Here is a 24,311-nt window from a genome sequence, read left to right as displayed (position 1 = left end):
AATGTTAGCTCATCGATGTTTTTGTTTCTCGGAACTAACTTGGCACAGCGAAGTGTAGAATTCTCAGCGTTCGAAATCTCTTTGATGTATTCCAGGATGTCGACTTCTGTTTGATCAATGGCGAATGGTGTTACATAGAAAGACCTCAGCACTTCTTCAGTCTGATCACGTTGACGTTGGTTCCTATTTGCAACTCTCAGACGACATTCCGTTTGTGGGTTTCGTTGTTCATCATCTCCCGGGTTAGTGGTGACCGTTGCAGCAGATGATGAGGAAGAGAGAGCGGTGGAGGTGGAAGCAGTAGCAGCAGTTGAAGTGGCAGCAGGAGTACTGGCAGCAGCAGTGGCAGTAGCAGTAGCAGTAGACGTGGCAGAGGTGGCAGCAGTAGTAGTGGCGGCAATGGTAGTTGGAGCAGGAGTAGTGGCAGTAGCAGCAGCAGCAGCGGTAGTAGCAGTAACAGTTGCAATAGTATTGGTAGATGCAGTCGAAACGGAACTTGCAGTATTTTGGGTGGCTGTGAGTTGGTTCACAGAATTGTTTTCCACGATAGGTGATAGAGCTGCCAGACCATCCTCACCAGCTGATGAGTTCTCCAACTGCGATTGTAAGGAACTGTCCAGGTTTATCCGATCAATACTCGAATGAAAATCCGCAAGACCGCCACCAGAACAGCCGGAAATTAATTGCTGGAGACGATTGGATGCACTGGATTCCCTTCTGTTAGATGGTACAGCCGATAACATCCCTAATAAACAAATACCATAAACAAACTGTATCCCGGATGGGTAAACTATCCCCCAAATGGTTTGGATGATACCCCAAACACGTCGTTAAGCTCTATTTTATGGTTATTTTTATTAGGGATAGTATTGAGAACTTTCAAATTTTCTCCATATTGTCCGATGCGCAGGTCCATGGAATCCACACGTACCAGAAGATCCCTTAAAGTTTTCAGCAGCACTGTCTCTCGGTCCATGACAACAGGATTGAAATTTACTCGGCAGATGTCACAAAACCACAGTAGTCCCACATTCGCCGTCCAGGCTTTGTGATTCGTCGCGTTTAATTCAACACAGCAGGGGTGAAAAATTTTGGCGCATGATCCACTGCACAGGACGGTCTTATCCGTGTGCTCAGTTGGATTGCCACAAATTCTACATGGATCCATGATCATCAAATTCACCCTACGTTTCTGTAGCACACTTTCAGAGAGAAGTCCCTACCAGGAGAAGTATGTAAATTCAGTTGGAAACAGGAAATAGCAGAACTCAGAAATCTACCCTGAAACTAGAACTGCACTGTACAATTGCAAGCTAGGTTTCCTATACAATGCGAAATAACCATCTCGCTCAAAATCCACCAAAGCATCCGACCAGAACCAGAATCTAGCCGAGCTGATGTATACCAACTTTTGAGACCGCCGATATACACAACAACAGCGACTCTATTCACGCATCAGCACCGCACGCACTGTTTAACTTCTGAGCAGGACTGGCTCAGGTTGAACAACACGGCTTTTGAAACTGTCGTATATAAACACCTTCGCTATCCTATCTAATCGTAAACAGTGGAACGTGTGAATAACTGGAGCAAAACAGAAACAGCAAATTCTAGTACTACCCAAAGAGCAACTAACACAGATACAGTATGAGCACAAAGCAGATAATGAGTAACACCACCGATCGTTCCCTAAAGAAAACACAAACACTCCTGGCAACGAAATATCACTGTCAGTGGCGGCAGAATAGAAGCAGGGAGTGAATTTTCAAACCAGCTCACCACTTCGATTTGGGTAAAACTCGATGCGTACTTTATGTTGGATGGTACAGGAGCTAATTGTTAACCGATTCACTGAAGTTGCAGTCCAAATGGTATTAAACGATACCACAAACGAAGTGACAGACGGAGCGGCTCGAAAACTTTGGTGACTAACCTGCTATTTCAATTTTTCAGTGTACCACATGGCAACACTACTACTGGACTGGATTGTATTAGCATTTTCACCAAATGTATTAGAATGTTTTGGTTCTATCTCTTTCACTCTACTCAAAACTGAAATGCATAAAAAAATGACAAAATGATACACTCTTTGCACACTGTCAAAGAATCATTGTACACAAAATCAACTTTGTTCAAATCAAAACAAAAAAAACTAACCCATCTGGTGGATGATGGCACAAGCTTCCAAGAAAATTCTATTACAGTGAACCACATTATTTTAATGGATTTCTTCGCCAGTTAGTCGTCTGTCACTTCGTTTGTGACGATACTATTAAAACCGCCCGCATAAACAATAACCATAAGAAGCGCCTAACCACCAATTCGGGATATCATCCCTACTTTATGTGGGATAGTCGTACCATCTATGATATCGTTAGAGTATGGTACCCGTTTATTAGGGCGATTCGAAAACAGAGCGCTTATCTATGCAGGTTTGACGATTTAGCCGTTACGTTACGTATTGCGTATACGTATTTGCGAAGATATGACAGCGAGCTTGGCTCCGGATTCGATTAAAGCCCTACAGTAAAATTATGGACGTCTGTCAAAAGTTGTTCCAATCGAACCATCAAAATGCACCGCTTTGCTCGATTGGAACAGCTTTTTTCAGTTTTGCCGTGACAGTCGTCCATACTTCAACTAGAGGACTTTAGATTCGATACCTTCGATTTTATGTTCGATGGTTTCCAGAAACTTGTTTTATGTAGACTGCCGATCGTATGTTCTGTCAACTTCGAGCACACGAAGACGTTCGATTTGTTTCTTACACCAGGATCGTGAAACTTCCACCTCCTCACGCAGCTTGAGCATCTCTACCGACAGTTCCTCAGTGCGTAACCGAACTTTTTATCAGTGCGAACCTCGACCTGAACTACAGGGCTGTTACAACAGGCGCGGATTTCGCGAATTTTGCGGATTTCGCGAATTTTGCGGATTTCGCGATTTTCGCGGATTTGTCGCGGATTTGAACTTTCAGTCGCGAAAATCGCGGAAACATTAAATGATGTCGCGAAAATCGCGAAGGGACTGACGTGCTGTCACAAAAATTGTGGAATTCCTTGTAACCTTTCCGTCCCGGATAATTTGGCAGTCTTTAATTTTGTTGTTCATTTGGCTCTCAATGCTTTACCGGTTCAAATCAAACACCCTGCAAATAATTGAGAAATGATCTCAAATCCATAAGTCACACCGAATTTAAAATTGTTTAATCATTAATGAGTTAAGCCACTTTTCTTCAAAATGGGTCTTTTTTTACTCATTAATGAGTACTTTCAAGTTAGCGTGTAGAGCAAACGGCCCTTCAAATCGACCTATTTATCACTCTCCAAAGGGTTTGCATCTCACTTGCACAGACTCGCGCATTTCTCCGTATGAAAGGGAAAAAGTGGTCAGAATGACTAGCATGTTTCTATGATTTCTAAGATGACTTGTGTAATGTTTAATGTGATGGCACGTGCTGTGCCTCCATCGAAGATTTCACTGTTGGGCTCGTCTTCCAAATCCAAAGACAATTCAATTAATCGGGAATCAACTGAAGATCGGTGGCAACGCTGAAGGGCACCCAAATTTACCATTTACCGTTATTGAGATTTCATTGAACGCAAAAAAAAATCCCCCAACCCACCGTAGTATTTATTGCTGCCCGGAAATGTGTCACGGGTTCAGTCTGTTCTCAACAACGGCCGAAATAGCATCACCATGCTCCGGACAGTGTTAGTGACTTGGTGCGTGCTCCTGATGGCAACGGGAAGCGCCCATGGAGTCAAGTACCTGAGCGATCTGATCTCAAACCTGAACAAGACGTGTGAATCCCTCGGGATGTGGCAAAACTGGATGAGCCCATCGAAGACATCGCTTCCGCCGATCGGTACCAATTCGCAGCAAACGACCGTCGTCAGTTCGTGCAAAAAGGTTCCCCTGGACGCCAGTGGAGTGTATCTGTTTCAACCGTCGGAATCGATCTACCCATATCCGGTCTATTGCGATCAGGAGAGTTTCATCGGAAGCCAAGGGTGGATTGTGATCCAGAACCGGAAGGAGAACGGTCAGTTGAGCTTCGATCGCGATTGGACCGAGTACCGGGATGGGTTCGGTGATCCGAGGAACGAGTTTTGGTTGGGACTGGAGAAGATTTACCAGCTGATGAAACGGGACGAAAAGTACGAACTGCTGGTGATGATGAGAAAGAAGAACGGGAAAACGGAAGCGGCTCGGTATTCAACGGTTTCGATTGGAGGCGAAGAGGACGGGTATGCGCTGGAGCTGGGAAGCTATGCCTTCGGGAGTGCCGGCCATACGATGGAGTTTAGCAACAAGGCGAAGTTTTCGACGCCGGATAGCAACCACGATGGAGCGGGGAAGGAATGTGCCCAGCAACTGCGCAGTGGATGGTGGTTCAGCGATTGCGACGATTTACCGTAAGTCTCCGAAAAAAAAATGGTTGATTACATTCGATTGACAAATTTGATAATCGGTTTCAGATCGGGCCCCAGGAGAACGGTGAAACTGTCGGCGACGTGCGACAAAAGAATTCACCCCTACAAGGGATACTTCTACATGGGTGATCCTTGTCTGGACGAGACTCGAATACTCATTAGAGAGCTCTAAAGAAATCCCTTCCAGTTGCCATGGCTTATCTAAAGTTAATTATGAATAAACCAAAATGTACTTACTCATCAATAATCTTCATGCACTTTTTGTAGTCGCAGTTGTAGAAATACTTTTCCGCTTTGGACACGACCAAATCGACACAGTTGTCCAGCCGATCGCAGCAGTTTTGAATGTTGATCGCCGACGGGCTCTGCATACTGACCGGTCGATTGATCCGGTAGGGCGTCTCCTGTCTGGAAGCGCTCCCACCACTAACACCTCCTCCGCTACCACCGCCGGATGCAAGGAAGGAGGATGCCTTCGACAGCGATGACTGTATCAAATAGGACGGCGTATTCTTGATCTCGTCCAGAATCTTGTTCACCGGCGACATGAGCTTATTCGGGAGCGGTGTCGTGAAGTTCTTCGGTAGCGACGAAGCCGCAGCTGCTGCCTTATTACTCTCTATATTCTTACTGTTCTTCAGCTTCTCCGTCAGTTCGTGCAGCAAATCGGTACTGATCGTCCCGATCGGAGTCTGCTCGGTGTTGGTCTGAGGGGCAACCGATTCGTAGTACTTTTTGAGCTTACTTTCGTACAGCCGCTTCAGGATTCGCCGCTCTGCTTCCGAGCACTGTTGCTCCATGGGAATGTGCTGCATAAGTTCCTTCTCCTCCCACGCCATCAGCATCTCGTGCTGAACGAGCGCATCCAGCGCTTCCGAACAATACACCGACCTGTGCAACGCCTGCACGTAACAATCCATCGCCAAGATCCGATTATCCATCGCTTCCAGGATCTTCCCCTTCAGGAAATAGATCGACGCCAGGACATCACTTTTGTTCGGTTCATCAAACACTGGATCCTCTCCCACCGTTGATTCATCTTTCCTACCCGTGCCCATATTCTTGGCCAGCACTTCACAATCAACCGAATTCAAAATGTCCAACGCTTCCTGGTACTCCTTTGCTTCCGTAAGACATTCCGCGGCCAAATAGTGACACAGAAGATTCCGCTTGTCCAAACCGCGACTGCGAATGATGTACGCCGCCCGATGGTACTCCCGCAGCAGAAACATGCACTGAGCCTGCCAATACACGTCCCGCGGGTCGTTGTTACTCAGAACGGTCACCTTCTCCGCCCAAAATAACGCCGTCTGGTATCGCCGCTGAGGGAAAACAAACTTTGTTCCAACCAAAACCAACGCAACAAAATAATCCATTCAACACTCACCATATCCATAAAGCTCTTCATCAACCTCCGGTAGCCATCGACGTCGATCAGTCCCATCGAATCCGCCGGCAGTTGCTGTTCCATGGTCACCGTTCCGCCGCTGCCGGTGACTGCTGATGACGCTTTGTCGGTACGCATTTCTTCACTACTGCTGATGTCCAATGCCGCTGCGTGCTTGGGCATTAGGTCTCTCCTGATGCTCGTGCTTCCGGCCGTGAGATTGACTGCTATCCGAGATTCTGTAGGAGCACTTTTCGCAACGGAAAACCGGGGCAAAATTGTCACGAAAAGTAGTTGTTATTCGCGTTTCTGCCAGTACAACGAAATGCGTGTTTTGTTTTGGTTCTCTGCAGGATGCGATGCCGCGCTTTGACGTTTGCGATGCGGGAATGAATTTAGTGCACATTCGAGGGGTGTTTCCAAATTAGATCATTTTGGTGGGTTGGGCGTAAAGTCCCCTGAAGTAAAAGTATGGCCGTTTGTTGTTCCAATCGAATCGTCAAAATGCACTGCTTTGTTCGATTGGAACAACTTTTTTTTTCAATTTACCACTTTCAAGCAGTCAAGCAGTTTTGGCGTGATTTTCTACCAGCGATTTCACAAAACTGGACCAACTAATTCCTATTATTTTATGAAATGCACAAGTGATGGCTATTTTTCTCGTGGTTCTAAAAGAAAAAATCTCAAAATAATGTTTTATTTCAAAGTTCGAGTGGTAGTAAATGTCATTTTAACTGCTCGAATGGAGTGGTCAATTCTGTGGTGACAGTCGTGCAGTCGTCCATACTTTTACTAAAAAGCTTTAGTTTGAAGTTATATCAAAGTGAGACTGTGTTTAATAGACGAGCTGGATTACCGAGGTGAAGCAATCCGTTAAGTTGATGTCACTAATTGCGTTTACGTTGTTTTTGGATTACTAATCAACAATATTTCACGATTTGCTTTACCTCTCTCTGTACTCATTGCAAGTGCACGACATCGGTGCCCAGGAATGGCAGATTTGAAGACATATGACACGTACAGAACAAAAGTAAAATCGGTTTTCAATTGAAACGATAATAATCAATTAAAACACTAATTAACTCTTACACTGCAACGTCACCAGGGCATTTGTTTTACTTACAAATAAACATTGCCCACAGGGCATGCCAAAATTACTTTCAGTGATTTGAGGCTATGTCAGTCGTGCAAGAGTTAATGGTGGTAAGCTCTACCTTGTAATCGCAATGTGCTATTTTATATGATTGCGTCGAGGATTGCGATTTGGGCACATTTATGAGATTATGAATGCGGAAACACTAATAAAAGTGCGGTTTTACGTTAAATTGTTGTTGTGTCTTCATCGCACTTATTCCTTGGTGAATGAAGAATAAGTGCGCTGAAGGCGTCAAGACGATACAACGTCTAAGTGCACTTTTATTAGCGTTTCCACTCTTCTAAAGAGTTCAATTTTATTTGCAATTGATAATGTCACAAAACTATGCATAGGAGGCATCACTGCACTGCAAGCCACTTTTTATTGTTGTGTCATAGGATGTATTCTAATGTTTTATGCGTGCAACAATTTACATCGTGATGAAGTTTGATTCTAATGTAACGTTAGGTTCTGTTGTCATTGGATGTATTCTGATGTTTTATGCGTGCAACAAATTACATCGTGATGAAGTTTGATTCTAATGTAACGTTAGGTTCTGTTGTCATTGGATGTATTCTGATGTTTTATGCGTGCAACAAATTACATCGTTATGAAGTTTGATTCTAATGTAACGTTAGGTTCTGTTGTTATTGGATGTATTCTGATGTCAAATTTTACATCGTCAAGACGTTTGATTCTGATGTAACGTTAGAGGCTAATGTATTTTTATGTACTTGGACGTCACACTGAAGTCTGAATACATTAAGGGTACAGCAATATACGTTAAAATTTAATGTATTGAAGATGTCTGCTGATGTTTTCTACATTACAATTTCTATTCGGGATGTCTTCATTTTGAAGACATTTAGGAGACATTTCACGTATATTCTAAGAAGAAATTCCTCGGGAATCGGAAGCATGATAATACGGGAATTTTAGAAGAATAATAACACCTAAATTAAATAAAAAGTATGAGGAGAATTTAAGCGAAAGAATTCTAAATAGTTTGGACTAGAATTTCATGATAATAATACGGAGAGAATTCAAATGCAAATTGTTGCAAATAGTAAGCCTTGAATTTCCGGAGAACTTTGAGATTTGGGCGTAATTGCTTATGTAAACAAACACGTCTATCGCCGATTTCTCGTTAATTAAAACTCAATCTCGCGAGCAAACCATACCAAATGATAGAGGAATCATTTCTCTACCAGTTTGTGCCCTTTATTTTTTTAGATTGAGCTTTAATTTGCGAGAAATCGGCGATTGTCGTGTTTGTTTACAAAAGCAACTACGCCCTAATCTCAAAGTTCTCCGGATTTGATTTTTGATAAAACTATTATTCTGTCTGTACTACTAGTCATAACCAGACGTGTTTCAATTACCATATAGAAACCTTTAGGTTATGTCAAGGGGTGGTCACTCTACACACTTATTTTGCGCCTACATTTTTCTCAGTATACCTCAGTGTGCCGCAGCTGTACGGGCAGTGCCAAGAAGTCATTGAACTGACTTTTATTTGCTTGTGAATAATGCCTTGCTTGGCAACCCTGTATTTTAACAGCTCTTGTTTTTGTTTTGTTTCTGAATGGTTTCAAAAACGACACGGACTCCCTCTGGGACTATACACTGGATCAGTGCTGAGATTTGTCATTGTCACTGACAGACTTTCACGCGATATTGACTAAATTGTTCGTCACATAGTCACTGACAGACTTGATCCTCAAAAAACCTTCGTCAAATTTTTTCGTCAATTACAAAGATTCACCTGGTAACAAAAAGTGTAATTTAGTACATTCTGTATCACATTATTGTTATTCAAGTAGCTCAGGACGTAGATACTTATTCACTAAAATGGATCCATGTAATTGTTGCTGTGTTGCTCAAGTCATTTAATTTCGTTACAAATTTAGCTAATAAATAAATCTGCACATGTTCGTCACTGACAGCATTGTCATTGACAATTGACATGGTTTGCCTTGACTATGACTGCTGGCTCCAATGAGTGACCAAAGCAGAATTGTCAATATCACCGTGTACTGTTGAGATTTTGCAGCACTACTGGATGCATCCGTCTCCAAGGATGCCTGCAACGGACGAGCTCCGTTGCTACACGATCCTTCCATCTTCTGCGGAAGGCCGACCCCGCACAACGAACGTCAATCGTTAGTCAACCAGCCCTTCTGGGAGCCGGCGGAGGAAACGGATTTGCACCGCCCGAGTATCATCCGTTGGAAAACTGGAAACCAACTTCGGCCGGAACACACGTCGGAACTGGAACTGGAAGACAATCTGGAGGTGGAGGCGTATCGCTGCCCATGGTGGAGTGACTTCGTGGTCGAGAAAACTATCAGGCCTATTCTGCGCGGCGTGTGAGGTGAGGTGACACGCTCTCACTTGTGAAGTGACAATTGTCACCTCGGGTGAGGTGACTCTCCGTGCAAATCAAATGGAGAGTCACCTCACCCGAGGTGACAATTGTCACTTCACCATCACTTCACTGTCACTTCACCTCACACGCCGCGCAGAATAGTCCTGTATTATTCGTGGGATCCGGAGAACGCGCAATCACTGAAGGCATTATCCACAATTTTCCTGAGCATCGAATCGATCAACTCGGTATAGCTTGGTGCAATCAGCGAATGGGACAACCTCAAGAACGCTTTCCTGGACGATGGAATTTCACGGCGGATTAGATTACTACGTAAGTTGGCCAGTATCCGTCTAGGTGACTACTCCATGCGTACGTAAATGAGATGATGAGCGCAAGTCATAAGCTGAGCGATGCAGGATTCAAGGTTGATGACGACAGGTTGGCCAGTCTGCTGCTGATGGGACTCCCCGAGGTGTACGAACCGATGATAATGGGCCTCGAGGTGTCTGGAAGGAAGATCACGGTGGATGCGGTAAGGCCAAGATGGTACAAGATGTCAAGGTTTCCAACAATTCAAGCTCAAGCGGACATGATGGTGAGTTCTATTCCCAGCAGCAGAAAGAGACGAAATCATTCAACAAGGCTGGCGTAAAATGCTACAAGTGCAAGCGTTTGGGCCACTAGAAGCAGAAGAAGGCCAAATCGAACAAGCATGCTGAATTATTTACGACAGCCAATTCCTCAATCAGGCGCGAGGTGAGTTGCCACTTCGCACATGTGTCACAGCGGCATTACACTGGAAGATGCGAAGGAGGTTCAGCAGCGAATCTGCGAGGTAAACAATGCAGTATCGACGGTAGAGGCCGTTGGCATTCCCGATCTGGTGATCAACAACCATGAGTAAAATTTGCAGCAGTGGTTACACAGTACCGTTCTCGGTGCGAGGTGCGATCGGCTTCCAAAGAGGTAATTACCATTGGAAGAGAAAACGGTGGACTCTATACACTATGTTTGGTAAATGAACAAGTTTTCTGCGTGGCCGAGGAAGAAATCGACATGATTTTGTGGCCCCGAAAAATGGAGTATTTGAACATGCAAAGTCTCAAGATGCTCAGGTCCATAGCAACAAGGATCGATTTCGTTGATGCAGAGGCCTGTATTGCGTCCTTGAAGGGAAAAATTGACGACAACAGCCGCAAGATGTTTGTGTATTTTCTGAAGTCGAAATAGCAAGTTGTGCAATGTTTTCAAGATTTCAAGTCGATGGTGGAAAACCAGACCGGCAAATAGATCTTTGAAAAGTTTCCTCGCAGATCAGGGATTCACCACGAGGTTACAGTGCCGTTCAATCCGGAGCAGAACGGTCTAGCTGAGAAAGAGAATCGAAGCGCTTTTTCATTGGATATTCCGATCGTTTGAAGGGACTTCGGATCTTCAATCCGAGAAGTACCAAAATCTTTGTGTCACGTGATGTCGCCTTTCTGACCGAAGGTAGCGGAAATACTGAACAGAGGTCGGAAGTTGAACCTGTGAATGAAATGATGATGGAGTTGTTGAATGATGAAAGCGAAGAGGGTAGTGAAGTTACCGGCTCACCAGAGCAGTTTTTGACGAAATTAAATTGAAGAGATCAAGAAAACCTGTTGGAAGAGGACGATTTTGAAGACGAAACGGATTGCGACAGTGCAAACGACACCATTGAGACGATTCTGGTAACCTCGTCTGTGCGCCCCTCACAACAAGATGAGTAGCAAAATGTTGTCAGGCACAGCGAGTGAGAGCGCCGAACCTCAAGCAAGTGTCAAAATTTTGATATAACATACAGTATACTTCCTGAAACGTTTGTTGAACCCCAGGTAACCATCGAGCATGAGAGGGTAATCGAGCCGCACTCAGTCGGTGAGGCAATGGAGGCCGACGATTGTGAGCAGTGGCGTGAGGCTATGTAAGTTGAGATGCATTCGTTGACCATCAACAAGACATGAAAGCTAACCGAGCTACCGGTAGGCAGGAATCCTTTGAAGTCTAAAGCGGAAGTTGAATCCGGGTGGATCCGTGGAAAGTTACAAGGCAAGGCTTGTTATTAAAGGATTTTCGCAGAACAAGGGAGTCGATTTCAAAGAGACCTACTCGTCGGTGAGTTTTTGTTGTTTTCGACGGATCAAACTTTAATCGATACCGTGAAGAAGCAGTTAATGGCGAAGATTAATATGAAAACCCTGGGAGAGGCTAAGCATGTACTCGGTATGCTAATCACCGGTTGTGACGCCGCAGTTATGCTTGATCAAGAAAGGTATGTAGATGGACTACTGGAGTGGTTCAATATAATCAACTGCAATACAGTATCGACGCACATGGACCCACATTGGCGTTTGACGAAGATGGAATCAGCAGAGCAACAGAAGCAACAAATGAAAAGAATTTCGTATCGCGAATTGGTACTTCTTATTCTTATTTGCATTTGAAGCTTATTGCTTAGCCCATATTAGCTTACAAGCTAACTTCTGATTACTCACCAGGTGAGTCGATCGTACTCACTTTCGTCCGATGTATCGAGTTGTCAAAAATTGAGTAAACGAGAAATGTCAAACTGAGTAAAAGCCACTCAGTCAGCAAAATTTTGGACTTGGAAAAATTGCCAGTCATGAAATGTTACTCAAAACCAGCTGAAATGCCTTCAGGTAAGTACGAATTGCTTAGGGAAACGGTGTTGAACCATTTTCTGCTCCGGTAGAATGAATCCGGTGCAGGCAATTTTCATTTCCTTGAATAAAAATCAAAACAAAAACCCTCCCCGCAACTGAAAATACCGCCGAGTGGATTTGACTCAGTCTACGTGAGAACGTCGTTTTCTCAAAAGTGAGTCAACATAAGGCTACTCAATTTTGAGCAGCCCTACTTGCCACTGAGATGAGTACATTCGACTCAATTTTGAGTTAACCAGAATAAGCATGCAATGCATGAATTTGTATATTGTGTGGCAAGCACAATGATACTCTATGCCCAGGGAAGTCCAGAAAATTTTCAACCCGAAAGATTCCCTCGACCGGACCGGGAATCGAACCCGCCGCCTCCGGCTTGGTAATACCATAGAGGTAACTCTAAGACCACTGGGTCCCGAAGAAAATCATTATTATTTTTGGCTCACTCAGTACCAGAACAACGGTCCCAAGCAGTCCCAAGCTATTTCACTCACCCCTGCATGTTCTGCATGAATCCACACATCCCTGATGTTATCTGTCAAACTTTCATAGCGAATCAAAACAAACATAGTGTAGTAATAGAATTTCAACTAGAATAGGGTACGTTAATCGTTTGCTTAGGACCAATAGGCTACTAAAGTGGTGAGCCAATTTAAAATCGTTAGTTTCGTATTGATTGTTGGTAATACCGTGCCTTTACTGACTAGGCTATGGGGCCCTTCGCGAATTGGTATCAACCCATTATTTGTAAGGTTCACTTCGAAATAACCATAATACATAAGGTTAAAACTTTATCACACAAACGTTCATGTAAAGCTCCATAACCATTTCAGTTAAAGTTTAGCAGAGATTATAAACAATTTTTAACCATTTTCGGTAAGGTCACGTTATGGTTCGCGTTTATGCGGGCGACGAGGCTGGATTTTTTCATAGAAATAAGTCTAATAGTACGTTCAGACTACAGAGTTATAACATGTTATAGCGCTATCTTGATGGTGGTTTCTGTGTTGCAATTATTTGACAACCGTTATAACATGTTATAACTCTCCAGTCTGTACAGCGTTTAAATTGAGTGTAGTGAAATAACGAACAAAAAACCGAGGTTGCGATTGCCCTAAAGTTCTCCTAAAATTTGACATTAACGCGATCCACATCAGCCGATGACGAGAAACTTCATCCACACAACTACCAAAACAACGGAAAGACAAGAAAAAGAAGCTCCCCACTAATCAAAAAGTGATACAGCGAAAGCCAGCAGCCTCTGTTCGAGTTGAGTGGTGCATTTCTCTTCTACACATTCTACCAAGTAGTGACGGATTTCTGCTGACGAAGGCTATTTTTTTTCGTGCACAAGTTGTTCTGTTTTGGCTGTTTTCCACTAATTGATAACAGTTATCGGCGTTTAACGTAGGACATAAGCTCCAGGAAGAACGGCCGCGTAGAAAGGAAGCGGTTTGTATTGCCTTTGTGCAGGGAGCTGCCAGTGAAAGGCCGACTTTTTGCGATTCAGATCCGTACGAGGAGCGCAGCATAAAACTGCAGCAAGATGATGGTGAGTAATTTATTGATAAAAAAAATACAAAGCGAGCTCTCTTGGTACTGATAAGAGGCGGAATCGATTTGTAGGACGGTACGATCGAGGAAAATGGAAACGGAACTCCGCTGGCCGGAAGTCCACTGGACGGGCCGGACGGGATGGTATCGACGCAGAATAATGGTCCCACTGAACAAACAATGCAACAGTCCCAGCAGCAGCAACAGCAGGGCAATAATAATAAACCAGATGCCACGGCACTCCCACCAAACTCGCTGATGGTGAGTCATCCAATTAGTGGGAAGTGATTTGATTAGAAATTTGTATATGTGGTTTGTTTTTTTTTTAGGTGGACATTTCGGACGCGTTGAGCGAGAAGGAGCGTGTCAAATTTACCGTCCATACGCGAACCAATTTGCCCGGTTTCGCCAAGTCGGATTTTCTGGTGGTCCGGCAGCACGAGGAGTTTGTGTGGTTACACGATCGGTTCGAGGAAAATGAAGAATACGCCGGTTACATCATTCCACCGTGTCCCCCGAGGCCGGATTTTGACGCCTCGAGGGAGAAGCTGCAGCGACTGGGGGAAGGCGAGGGAAACATGACCAAGGAGGAGTTCAAGAAGATGAAACAGGAATTGGAAGCGGAATATTTGGCCACCTTCAAGAAGACGGTAGCGATGCATGAGGTGTTCCTGACACGGTTGGCTTCTCATCCGGTGTTCCGGAACGATGCCCATCTGAAGGTGTTCCTCGAGTTTGACCAAGACCTGTGCGCGAAGCTGAAGAAGAAGATTGACGTTTTCGGAGGGCTGATGCGCAGCATAGGGAAAACGACGGACGAGATCTACCTGGGAGCGACGGTGAAGGATGTGAATGATTTCTTCGAACACGAGCTGCAATTTTTGGGCGAATATCATGCACACCTGAAGGAAGCGGCCACCAGGACGGAGAAGATGACCCACAAGCACAAGGAGGTGGCCGACTCGCATATCAGAATCTCAACGGCGCTGATGTCGCTCTCGACGGCGGACCACGGGGCCATGGAGCGGTTTCTCGCCAAGTCGGCCGACATCTTCGAGAAGATTAGGGTAGGAGGCAAACAACATACGGTTGTGTTGATCGGTTATGCATTTTTATCACGCCTTATTTGCAGAACATGGAGGGTCGCGTGGCAAGCGATCAGGATCTGAAACTGGGAGATACGCTGCGGTACTACCAGCGCGATAGCAACGCAGCCAAGGCCTTGCTGATTCGACGACTCCGTTGTCTGGCCGCGTACGAAGCCGCCAACAGGAATCTCGAGAAGGCCCGCGCCAAGAACAAGGACGTCCATGCGGTGAGTATGTTTGCTTCACCATCCCTCCCAAGCTGCTGTCAGTTTTATGTTCGGTCTGTCCGTGTGTCAATGAAGCACCAAATCTTTCTATTGTCGCCGTCGTCGTCTTCTTCGTTTTCTTCGTTGCCACAAAAAATTGAATCTGTCTTTCTTGATCGTTTTTTTTTCTCCACCCATGTTCATGTCTGAAGCCATTGGAGGTGCAAGAGGTACTGGATATAAATTTCCTCTTCATCACAACATTGCCTTTGCGTTTTGTGGATTTAAGTTATAATGCTTTCGTTTAGTTCAGTCGCTTGAAGTTTGTTTCTTGTTTTTATTAAGTTTTTTCTGGTAGCACTTGTTAATGCATAACTAGTAGCCTCTTTCGGCATAGTTAGGTTTATTTCGTAATTGAACATTGATTTGATTGTTTTTTTCTTCTCTACCGTTTTACTATTGATGATCGATCACAGGCTGAGACGGCGCAGACACAAGCCTGCGAGAAGTTCGAGTCGATGTCCGCTCGTGGAAAGGAGGAGCTGGTCAGTTTCCGGCTGCGCCGAGTTGCTGCATTTAAGAAGAGGTGAGTGCTTTGTTTACTGTGTAGGTTTCGTGGGTTGTTTTAGACCTATTATCGATTGTGTGCTACTGAACCGGGAATTGAAGCATGTGGAACGGCCATTCTGTATCCTGTGTGTCAGAAGCATGAAGATGGAATTCCTGTTCAAGACGTGCAGTTCATACCGGATCTATCGACAAACCTGCTGTCGGTAGTTCAGATTGGTGTTCCAATCAAGTGGCTGTGAGATTTTCAACGCAATTGGAAGTGGCTGGTCAAGCGATGGGACATTTCAGCTTTGACAGCGTGAAGAAACTAGCCAATGGTGTGGCAAGCGGTATGCAAATCTCAAATGAAAGCCACAACGATTGTACCGTTTGTCCAATGGGGGAAGCAAACACGTCTTCCATTCAGTAAAGAGGATCAAGAGCTGGAGAACTACTTGAAGTTATCCACTCGGACGTAGCGGGACCAATGGAAGTTCCATCACCATCGGGAAATCGGTATTATGGGTCCTTCATTGGAACTGACCGGTCGTTTAGGCTGTTCGTGTACTTCTTGAAGTTTTAAAGAATTCAAGGCGCAGGCGGAGCGCCAGTGCGGATAGAAGATAAAAATCCTGCGAACGGATAATGGTAAGGAATTCACTAATAATGGATTCGAACGTTATTTGAAGCAGGTAGGAATCCGACACCAAACCACCAACGAGTCACGCCAGAGAAGAATAGGCTGCGCCAACCGGACGATTTCAGAACTAAGCAAACCTTCCGAACTCTTTCTGGGCGAAGGCAACGGCAGTAGCGGTTTACCTCGTGAACCGGTCTACCACATGTGGTCATGGTTTAACTCCTGAAGAGGCCGGGAGTGGCAAGTACCAAAGCAGAAACGACGACAGGGGGATTCGAAATCGAAACCGATTTGAGGAGGAGACAAAAGGATATCGTCTATGTAATCCTGTTTCGAAGAGCTTCTTGAAAGGCAGAAATGTATGTTTCATCGACGAGTGTGCTGGTGCATGCGTTCTTCCGGCAGAGCAGCAACGGGCGATGGTTCCGGTGAATTTCGAGAATGCTCCAACTCCAGAGGATCCCACAATTCCAGGAAACGAAGATGAGCTAACTGATTTTGAAGAAGACATGAATGATGTTTCCACAAATACGATAGTTGACGTGGCCGTGCTCCCTCCGCGACAATCTTCAAGTGGAAGGGAGCACGTACTTCCAGGCAGTGCGAAGGTCTTCTCGCAAAACTTTTTTCCCAGCCAATCCCAGACGATTTAAGCGATTTCGATGTGTGCAGTGATGCTGAAGATGGTTCCGAGCAGTGGTTGGCAACGGAATCGAGCAACACAATGGTGGCTAGAGGCACGATCCTACAAGGAAGAAGGCGATGGCAGAGGAAATAGAGTCGATTCACGCGAACGAGACGTGGACGTTGGCTGATCTCCCTACAGGATGGAAAGCTGAGGGCTGCAAGTGAGTCAATCAAGACCCCAACGAAGAGATATCCGGTTCAAGGCTCGTCTCGTCGCACAAGGTTTCAGTTAACAGTACGGATCCGACTACGATGAGGATTTTGCTCCAGTTGTACAGCAAACAACTTTCCGGACGTTGATGGTAGTTGCGGCAAAGAAAGACATGACTATCAAGCCATTCTTGAATGGTGATCTCGAGGAGGAGATATATATGCGACAACCATGCGGACACGTTGTGAAAGAAAGCGAGGCCAAAGGATGCTAGCTTAAACGGAGCCTGTACGGTTTGAAGCAAGCGGCTGGAATCAGAGGCTTGTAACGGAAGCAGCTTAAAGGACGTTGGTGTTACGTGCTTGTGTACGTTGACGATGTGGTAGTGACGAGTGAAAACCCAAGGATCATCGAGTCGCTCGTTAAGACATTGAAGAGGTCGTTCGAGATCAGCGTACTTGGTGATCTCCATTATTACCTGGGTTTGGAAGTGGAAAAGGTCGGCAATGGTGACTATTTCTTGAACCAGAGAAAGTACATCCGGGAGGTAATCGCAGCAAGTGGTTTGACAGATGCCAAAGTTTCCAAAACACCACTAGACCCTGGATACATTAAGAGTAATAGCGAGGAAAGCCCACTTTCAAGCTATTCTAGATAGCGCTGGAATTAGGGCGTAACAGCTGTTGTAAACAATGACTTCTATCGATGATTTCTAGGAACTCAAGGCACGCCCACGCAGACCAACATAACCATCGGATAGGGGAAGTCCTTCCCTACCCGATGAGGATGTTGGTTTGCGTGGGCAAGCCTTGAATTTCTAGAAACCATCGATAGAAGTCATTGTTTACAAAAACTGTTGTTGTAGAAGCCATTGTTTTATCTGTCAGCAAATTCCCTTCATTGCACATGGCGCTAATCCGCTCATCAAGCTTCTGGCGATACTCGGCAGCAACACCTTCTGCTGACAAGCGATGGATATATTGAAACGCATCGATCGTCGGTTCGTTGGATTCGTAACGGTCGACAGACGCGCTTTTGCAGAGAACAAGATAATGATCTGAGTCAATGTTAGGCCCCTTGAAAGTCCTTACATCGATAACATCTGAGAAGTGCCGGCCATTTGGATGTCTCCAGTAGGTGCTACTGATGGCCATACCTCTAGCAGCAGCGAAGTTTATCAGTTTCAGGCCGTTATCATTGGTTACTGTTTGTAGGCTCTCTGTACCAATGATTGGACGAAAGAAATCTTCCCTCCCGACCTGCGCATTTGCATCCCAGATTGCAATCTTCACGTCATGTTTTGGGCACTCATCATCAGTATCGAGACTGTCATAAAACGCGCCCTTCACGGCATCGGATTTATCGTTAGTTGGCGCATAGATGTTGATCAGGCTGTAGTTGAAGAATTTGCCCCGTATCCTTAATACACAGATGCGGTCGCTTACGGGTCTCCATCGCGTAACACGCTTCTTCCTCTTCCCGATCATTATGAATCCTACTCCATGTTCTGCTCTATCGCCACCGCTGTGATAGATATGATATTTGAAGGAAGTGTTGGTGATTTGATCCACCGCCCGGAATTCACGTTCTCCAGATCTAGACCACCGTACTTCCTGAATAGCAGCTAAGCTCACTCGTCCAGGTTCATTTAAAGTTCTGACATTGCAAGAACCGAGTTTCCATTCATTGTCCTTATTTCGTTGTCGAAAATGTCGTTCGTTGTTTTCACTCTCTTCGTTTATCTGAGTAAAGGTGAGATTTCGGTATGCTACCTTACCAAGGTTGTGATACCTACATCATGTTGATGGGGTGTAGCTGTACAGCATTTCTTATTCAGCCGCTCGCTCCGAGACAGACGCTGTTTGAGCTGCACCTCCATGGTGAACAGACGCTAGAGAGTCGCACCTCCTCACTTTGCTTTCACCACGATCCATGTTTTATCGGGGTGACATTGCCCAGGCTACGCTACCACCATCTTTTGCTGGCGGTCTTTGTCATCGGCTGACCCGTAGAAGCGTGAGGTAGGAACTTGTGAGGACCAGAGCTGTTGGGACAGCACTCCTTGCAGGTTGTCGACTCACCGTTTGTAGTTCTTCATATATGTTATATATAAATATATATTCAGTTATTTAAACATAATTGTTCGGTATTTCATTTTTAAAACATACAATATTGTAGAGAACTATTGAAACAGTCTCAGGTTCCAGAAGCCCTGACCTAAAATCAATGTCTGACTACTAATTTACATTTACTTCTATTTGACACGCAGCCTTATCGAACTGGCCGAGCTGGAGATGAAACATGCCAAAACGCAGTACGAATTCCTTCGCCAGTCGTTGCTTGCCCTGCAGGAGATTGCCTAGACGACGACGACGACGACGATCTTGAGGACGGACTGAAGAGTTTTGGGTACCAAGATAAACCATATTACAGTAGCATGTGCGAACGCGGCAGGCCCTAAAAGTGTGAGTACACGGTATGGCTTGGTATGGTGTGCGTGTATAAGTGATTGCGACCGCGAGTGCGAGTGTATGTGTATGAACGAGCGAACGAAACAAAGAACGTCGCTGCCCTTCTCGATGACGACTGTCTGTGGAACAATATAGCTACCATATACCTATACATATGGACATATACAAACAAACCAACACACACACACCCACACATATGCTCTGGTCTCGTAAATATCTTATCAAAACAAAAAAACGTGAAAAATGACCATCGTCCGGTTGGTCTTTAGGCTGACACAACAACACAACAAAAACAATACGACGAGCTATATTGAAGGAAGCGGAAACAATAACGAATGTATTTTTCGTGCGTAGTGCCGACGGATGATTAGACTAAATAGGACAACAATCAGTGGCTTTTTCCTTTATTGCAAAAAAAAAAACAAATATCAACAATTGTGAGATAAACGAATTCCATTTATACTTTTGCTATTACGAAATTAAATTAAAGAGAAAAGAAAATTCATTTATGCTTTTCACACAAACACGGTACATATTGTATTTAACCAAGCATTTTGGTTGCTCCCGTTAACTATTTGATAGACGATGAAGTATTTTTCGATTCGAATTGCATTGATTTTCTGTTTTGATACGAGATGAAAGGAATATTTTACTAAAATCCAATTTACTGTCAATCCTAAGTTGTTGATCGAAAATAGTAAACATTCAAACGACAACAACAACAACAAGACTATGAGGAACAAAATAATCAAAGGTACGATGCAGACAGGTGGGAGATGTATAAAATCGAATCATTACGGACACATACACAGAAAGTGAAGAAAAAAGAAACATTCATTCATTTTTATCATTATTAATATTATTGCTATTATTATTATTAAAATATTATCATTATTATATTTCGATTCAATGGGAAATAATAATATATTCTGTATATGATCGTGAGAAAATTACGTGGAAGACGAGGGTGTTATTGATCCGAAAATCCTTGAAAAACTTTTTTTGAAGTCTCGAATGTTTTCCACAGAGCTTTATGTTTAGATACTGAATTGTGAGATGTTACTATTTTTAATACAGTTACTGGGAGGAACAAATTGAGAACTGAACTGCAATTGACAACGTTGCTAGTGTAGCCGTGTGAACTCGATTTGTTTATTATTTTCAACCACGAAATCAGCTGTCGAAGTGTTCGACTTGAAAGCGGTTTGATTTTTATGTTCAACCAGTAAAACGCATATATTAGTGTAACTTCTCACTAATACTAACGGTGGTAGGGAACTCTATTTATCATGATCGTTTCTTAAAAATATCATGTTCAAAAGAACGGAAAATACTCATCAAATGGTAATTTTAACTTTCTTTTGATTATTACCTCATCATGTCGATCAGAAGTGACGCTTTCCTGCTGCAATTTATTGACAAATGATACAGACACCATTTTGAAGAAAAAAATACAGCAATCAAAATAGCCGATTTTTTTTTACAAAAATATGAACGATTGCCTATAGCACACAATTATGTCAGTTGGCGTGGAACTCTTATGTCAAATGTGTATTATGCTAAACGGCGTTATGCGTAGCGCTATTATGACAAATAATATTATGCCAAATGGGGTACCCCTAAAAAAGGATATCCAGAAAAGTAAAATCCGAGATCTTGAACTAAGATTTTTTTTTCAAAATGTTACACAATTCATCAAGATTTTGAGACGGACTTAGCACATGTTTCGATAGCCAAAATCTTTTACATATGCCTTGGAACATTAAACCGTTCACGATCGTTTTGCAGCGGTTTTTATTTTTGATTGATTAATTTATTTAAAGCGGCTTATTTTACCGTACGCACACAAATACACTTTTAAAAGTTATTTGAATATTGCATTTAGATTTCCATAGATCGCGAAAGGCGTCTTCTTTTGTAAAATTGAACCGAAAAGATCTCGAAAAATAAAGCTCCTGAAGCCACCAGCTGATTTCTCTTCAAAAACAGTAGTTCACGGCTTAGTTACTAATTTACTTACTTACTTGTTCTTTGTTTGTTTTATTAACGAACCTTACTGAGTGTGTTGATTTATTTCCACGAATTACGCGTAACTGTCAAAAGATAAGCAATTATAACAGCATTAAAAGGAAATAATGCAACACACTCAAAAAGCTCTTCACTAACTTACTTACTTTCTTACTAACTGACTCATTATCTTACTATTTACTCATTGTCTTACTTACTTACTAACTAACTTACTTACTTAGCTTTTGTTTGTTTTATTAACGACCTTTTAAGCTAACTTAGTCACATACTTACTTACTTATTTACTAACTTACTTACTTACTGACTACCTACATCACTTACTTACTTAGTTTTTGTTTGTTTTTCTAACGATTCTTTAAGCTTACTTACTTACTTACGTATTTACTCACTAAATTACTTACTTAATTTCTTACTTACTTACTTACTTACTGACTCACTTTCTTGCTTACTTACTTACTTATTTACTTACTAACTTACTTACTTAGTCACTTAGTTTTTGCTTTTTTGTTTGTTGTTATTAACGACCCTTTAAGCTTACTTACAAACATACCTACCTACTTATTTACTCACTAACTTACTATACTTACTTATTGACTGACTCACACTTGAACTTACTTACTTACTTGAACTTACTTACTTACTTGAACTTACTTACTTACTTGAACTTACTTACTTACTTGAACTTACTTACTTACTTGAACTTACTTACTTACTTGAACTTACTTACTTGAGCTTGCTTACTTACTTACCTACTTACTTACTAACTTACTTACTTAGTTTTTGTTTTTTTATAGTCACTTTAACACTCTTGGGTCATTCGTGACTTGTCCGGGGTAATATTTTAACTCGTAAGTTTGGCGTGAGAGGTACGGATGTTAACCACTACGCCAGAGTCGTCCCCATTGTTTGTTTTTTTTTTGTTTTTTTATTAACGACCTTTTAAGCTTACTTCCATACATACTTACTTATTTACTCACTAACTTACTTACTTACTTACTGACTCACTATCTTACTTACTTAGTTTTTGTTTGTTTTCCTAGCGACCCTTTAAGCTTACTTGCTTACTTATTTACTCACGATCTTACTTACTAGCTTACTTACATACTAACTTACTTACTTACTAACTTACTTACTTACTTACTTACTTAGTGACTCAATATCTTACTTACTTACTAACTACCTTACTTATTTACTTACTTACTTAGTTTTTATTTGTTTTCCTAACGACCCTTTAAGCTTACTTGCTTACTTTCTTACTTACTCACTAACATACTTACTTACTTACTTACTTACGTACTGGCTCACTTTCTTACTTACTTACTTATTTACTTACTAACTTACTTATTTAGTTTTTGTTTGTTTTCCTAACGACCCTTTAAGCTTACTTACTTACCCACTTATTTGCTCACTAACTTACTTACTTACTGACTCACTATCTTACTTACTTACTTACTAAATAACTAACTTAGTTGTTGTTTGTTTTATTAACGACTCTTTAACCTTATTTACTTACTTACTTATTTACTCACTAACTTACTTTCTTACTTACTGACTCACTATCTTACTTATTACTAACTCACTATTTTACTTACTAACTAACTAACTAACTAACTAACCTACTTACTTACTAACTAACTTACGTAGTTTTTGTTTGTTTTCCTAACGACCCTTTAAGCTTACTTACTTACTTATTTACTCACGATCTTACTTTCTTACTTACTAACTAACTTACTTACTCACTTACTTACTAACTAACTTACTTAGTTTTTGTTTGTTTTCCTAATGACCCTTTAAGCTTACTTACTCACTTATTTACTCACGATCTTACTTACTAACATACTAACTTACTTACTTACTTACTCACTTATTTATTCACGATCTTACTTACTTACTTACTTACTTACTAACTTACTTACTTACTTACTAACTTACTTACTTACTTACTCACTTACTTACTGACTCACTATCTTATTTACTTACTTACTAACTACCTTACTTACTTACTAAGTTTTTATTTGTTTTCCTAACGACCCTTTAAGCTTACTTGCTTACTTACTTACTTACTTACTCACTAACTTACTTACTTACTTACTTACTGGCTCACTTACTGGCTCACTTTCTTACTTACTTACTTATTTGCTTACTAACTTACTTACTTAGTTAGTTTTTGTTTGTTTTCCTAACGACTTTCTAAGCTTACTTACTTACCCACTTATTTGCTCACTAACTTACTTACTTACTGACTCACTATCTTACTTACTTACTTACTAAATAACTTACTTAGTTGTTGTTTGTTTTATTAACGACTCTTTAACCTTATTTACTTACTTACTTATTTACTCACTAACTTACTTTCTTACTTACTGACTCACTATCTTACTTATTACTAACTCACTATTTTACTTACTAACTAACTTACTAACTAACTAACCTACTTACTTACTAACTAACTTACGTAGTTTTTGTTTGTTTTCCTAACGACCCTTTAAGCTTACTTACTTACTTATTTACTCACGATCTTACTTACAGGGCGGACTCGATTATCCGGAGTCTTGAAAAAAATTTCACTCCGGATAATCGAGCCCTCCGGATAATCGAGCCATAAAAAAAAATTTTTTTTTGGTCTTATGTGGTCTCATATAATGTTTTTAGTGGTCCCATTGAACGCTATTGAAGAATTATGGAATCGGACCGCTGGTTGTGTAGATATGGCCGGAACAAGTTCCGGCGTTTATGGGTCATGAGGCTAAATTTGACTTGAAAGGAACAAAACCCATTAAGCGACACATCAAATTAAATCAAAATTTGATATCAAGATCAATGGTGGAAAATATTAAGTACCTCGGACCATATTGGCCACTTCCGAAAAAGCTCCAGGAGCCCCGGGAAAGTGACCAGAATCGGAC

At 42.4% G+C, this 24,311-nt stretch overlaps 3 protein-coding genes across 3 annotated transcripts; 2 read left to right on the top strand and 1 right to left on the bottom strand.

Moving 5' to 3' along the window:
• Positions 1–3,735: 3,735 nt before the first annotated feature.
• Positions 3,736–4,608, top strand: LOC135698240 (microfibril-associated glycoprotein 4-like). The gene is made up of 2 exons (XM_065218133.1): positions 3,736–4,418; positions 4,482–4,608. The coding sequence occupies exons 1-2, from the start codon at positions 3,739–3,741 to the stop codon at positions 4,606–4,608; spliced, it is 807 nt and encodes a 268-aa protein (XP_065074205.1). The 5' UTR covers positions 3,736–3,738.
• A 61-nt stretch (positions 4,609–4,669) lies between these two features.
• On the bottom strand, positions 4,670–6,147 carry LOC135698277 (cell division cycle protein 16 homolog). The gene is made up of 2 exons (XM_065218167.1): positions 5,824–6,147; positions 4,670–5,758 (listed from the first exon to the last, which is right to left on the bottom strand). The coding sequence occupies exons 1-2, from the start codon at positions 6,004–6,006 to the stop codon at positions 4,670–4,672; spliced, it is 1,272 nt and encodes a 423-aa protein (XP_065074239.1). The 5' UTR covers positions 6,007–6,147.
• Positions 6,148–13,279: 7,132 nt separating this feature from the next.
• Positions 13,280–20,328, top strand: Snx6 (sorting nexin 6). Its single transcript, XM_065218177.1, has 6 exons — positions 13,280–13,583; positions 13,658–13,846; positions 13,915–14,652; positions 14,718–14,900; positions 15,356–15,465; positions 19,176–20,328. Exons 1-6 carry the CDS (start codon positions 13,578–13,580, stop codon positions 19,267–19,269), a joined length of 1,320 nt encoding a protein of 439 aa, XP_065074249.1. The 5' UTR covers positions 13,280–13,577; the 3' UTR covers positions 19,270–20,328.
• The last annotated feature ends 3,983 nt before the right edge of the window (positions 20,329–24,311 follow it).

This window comes from Ochlerotatus camptorhynchus, unplaced genomic scaffold (assembly GCF_037179485.1).
Source record: "Ochlerotatus camptorhynchus isolate MF236.1 unplaced genomic scaffold, CSIRO-AGI_Acam_v1.1 ptg000084l, whole genome shotgun sequence".
Classification (NCBI taxonomy): domain Eukaryota; kingdom Metazoa; phylum Arthropoda; class Insecta; order Diptera; family Culicidae; genus Ochlerotatus; species Ochlerotatus camptorhynchus.
This window is presented reverse-complemented; position numbering and strand designations above follow the sequence as displayed.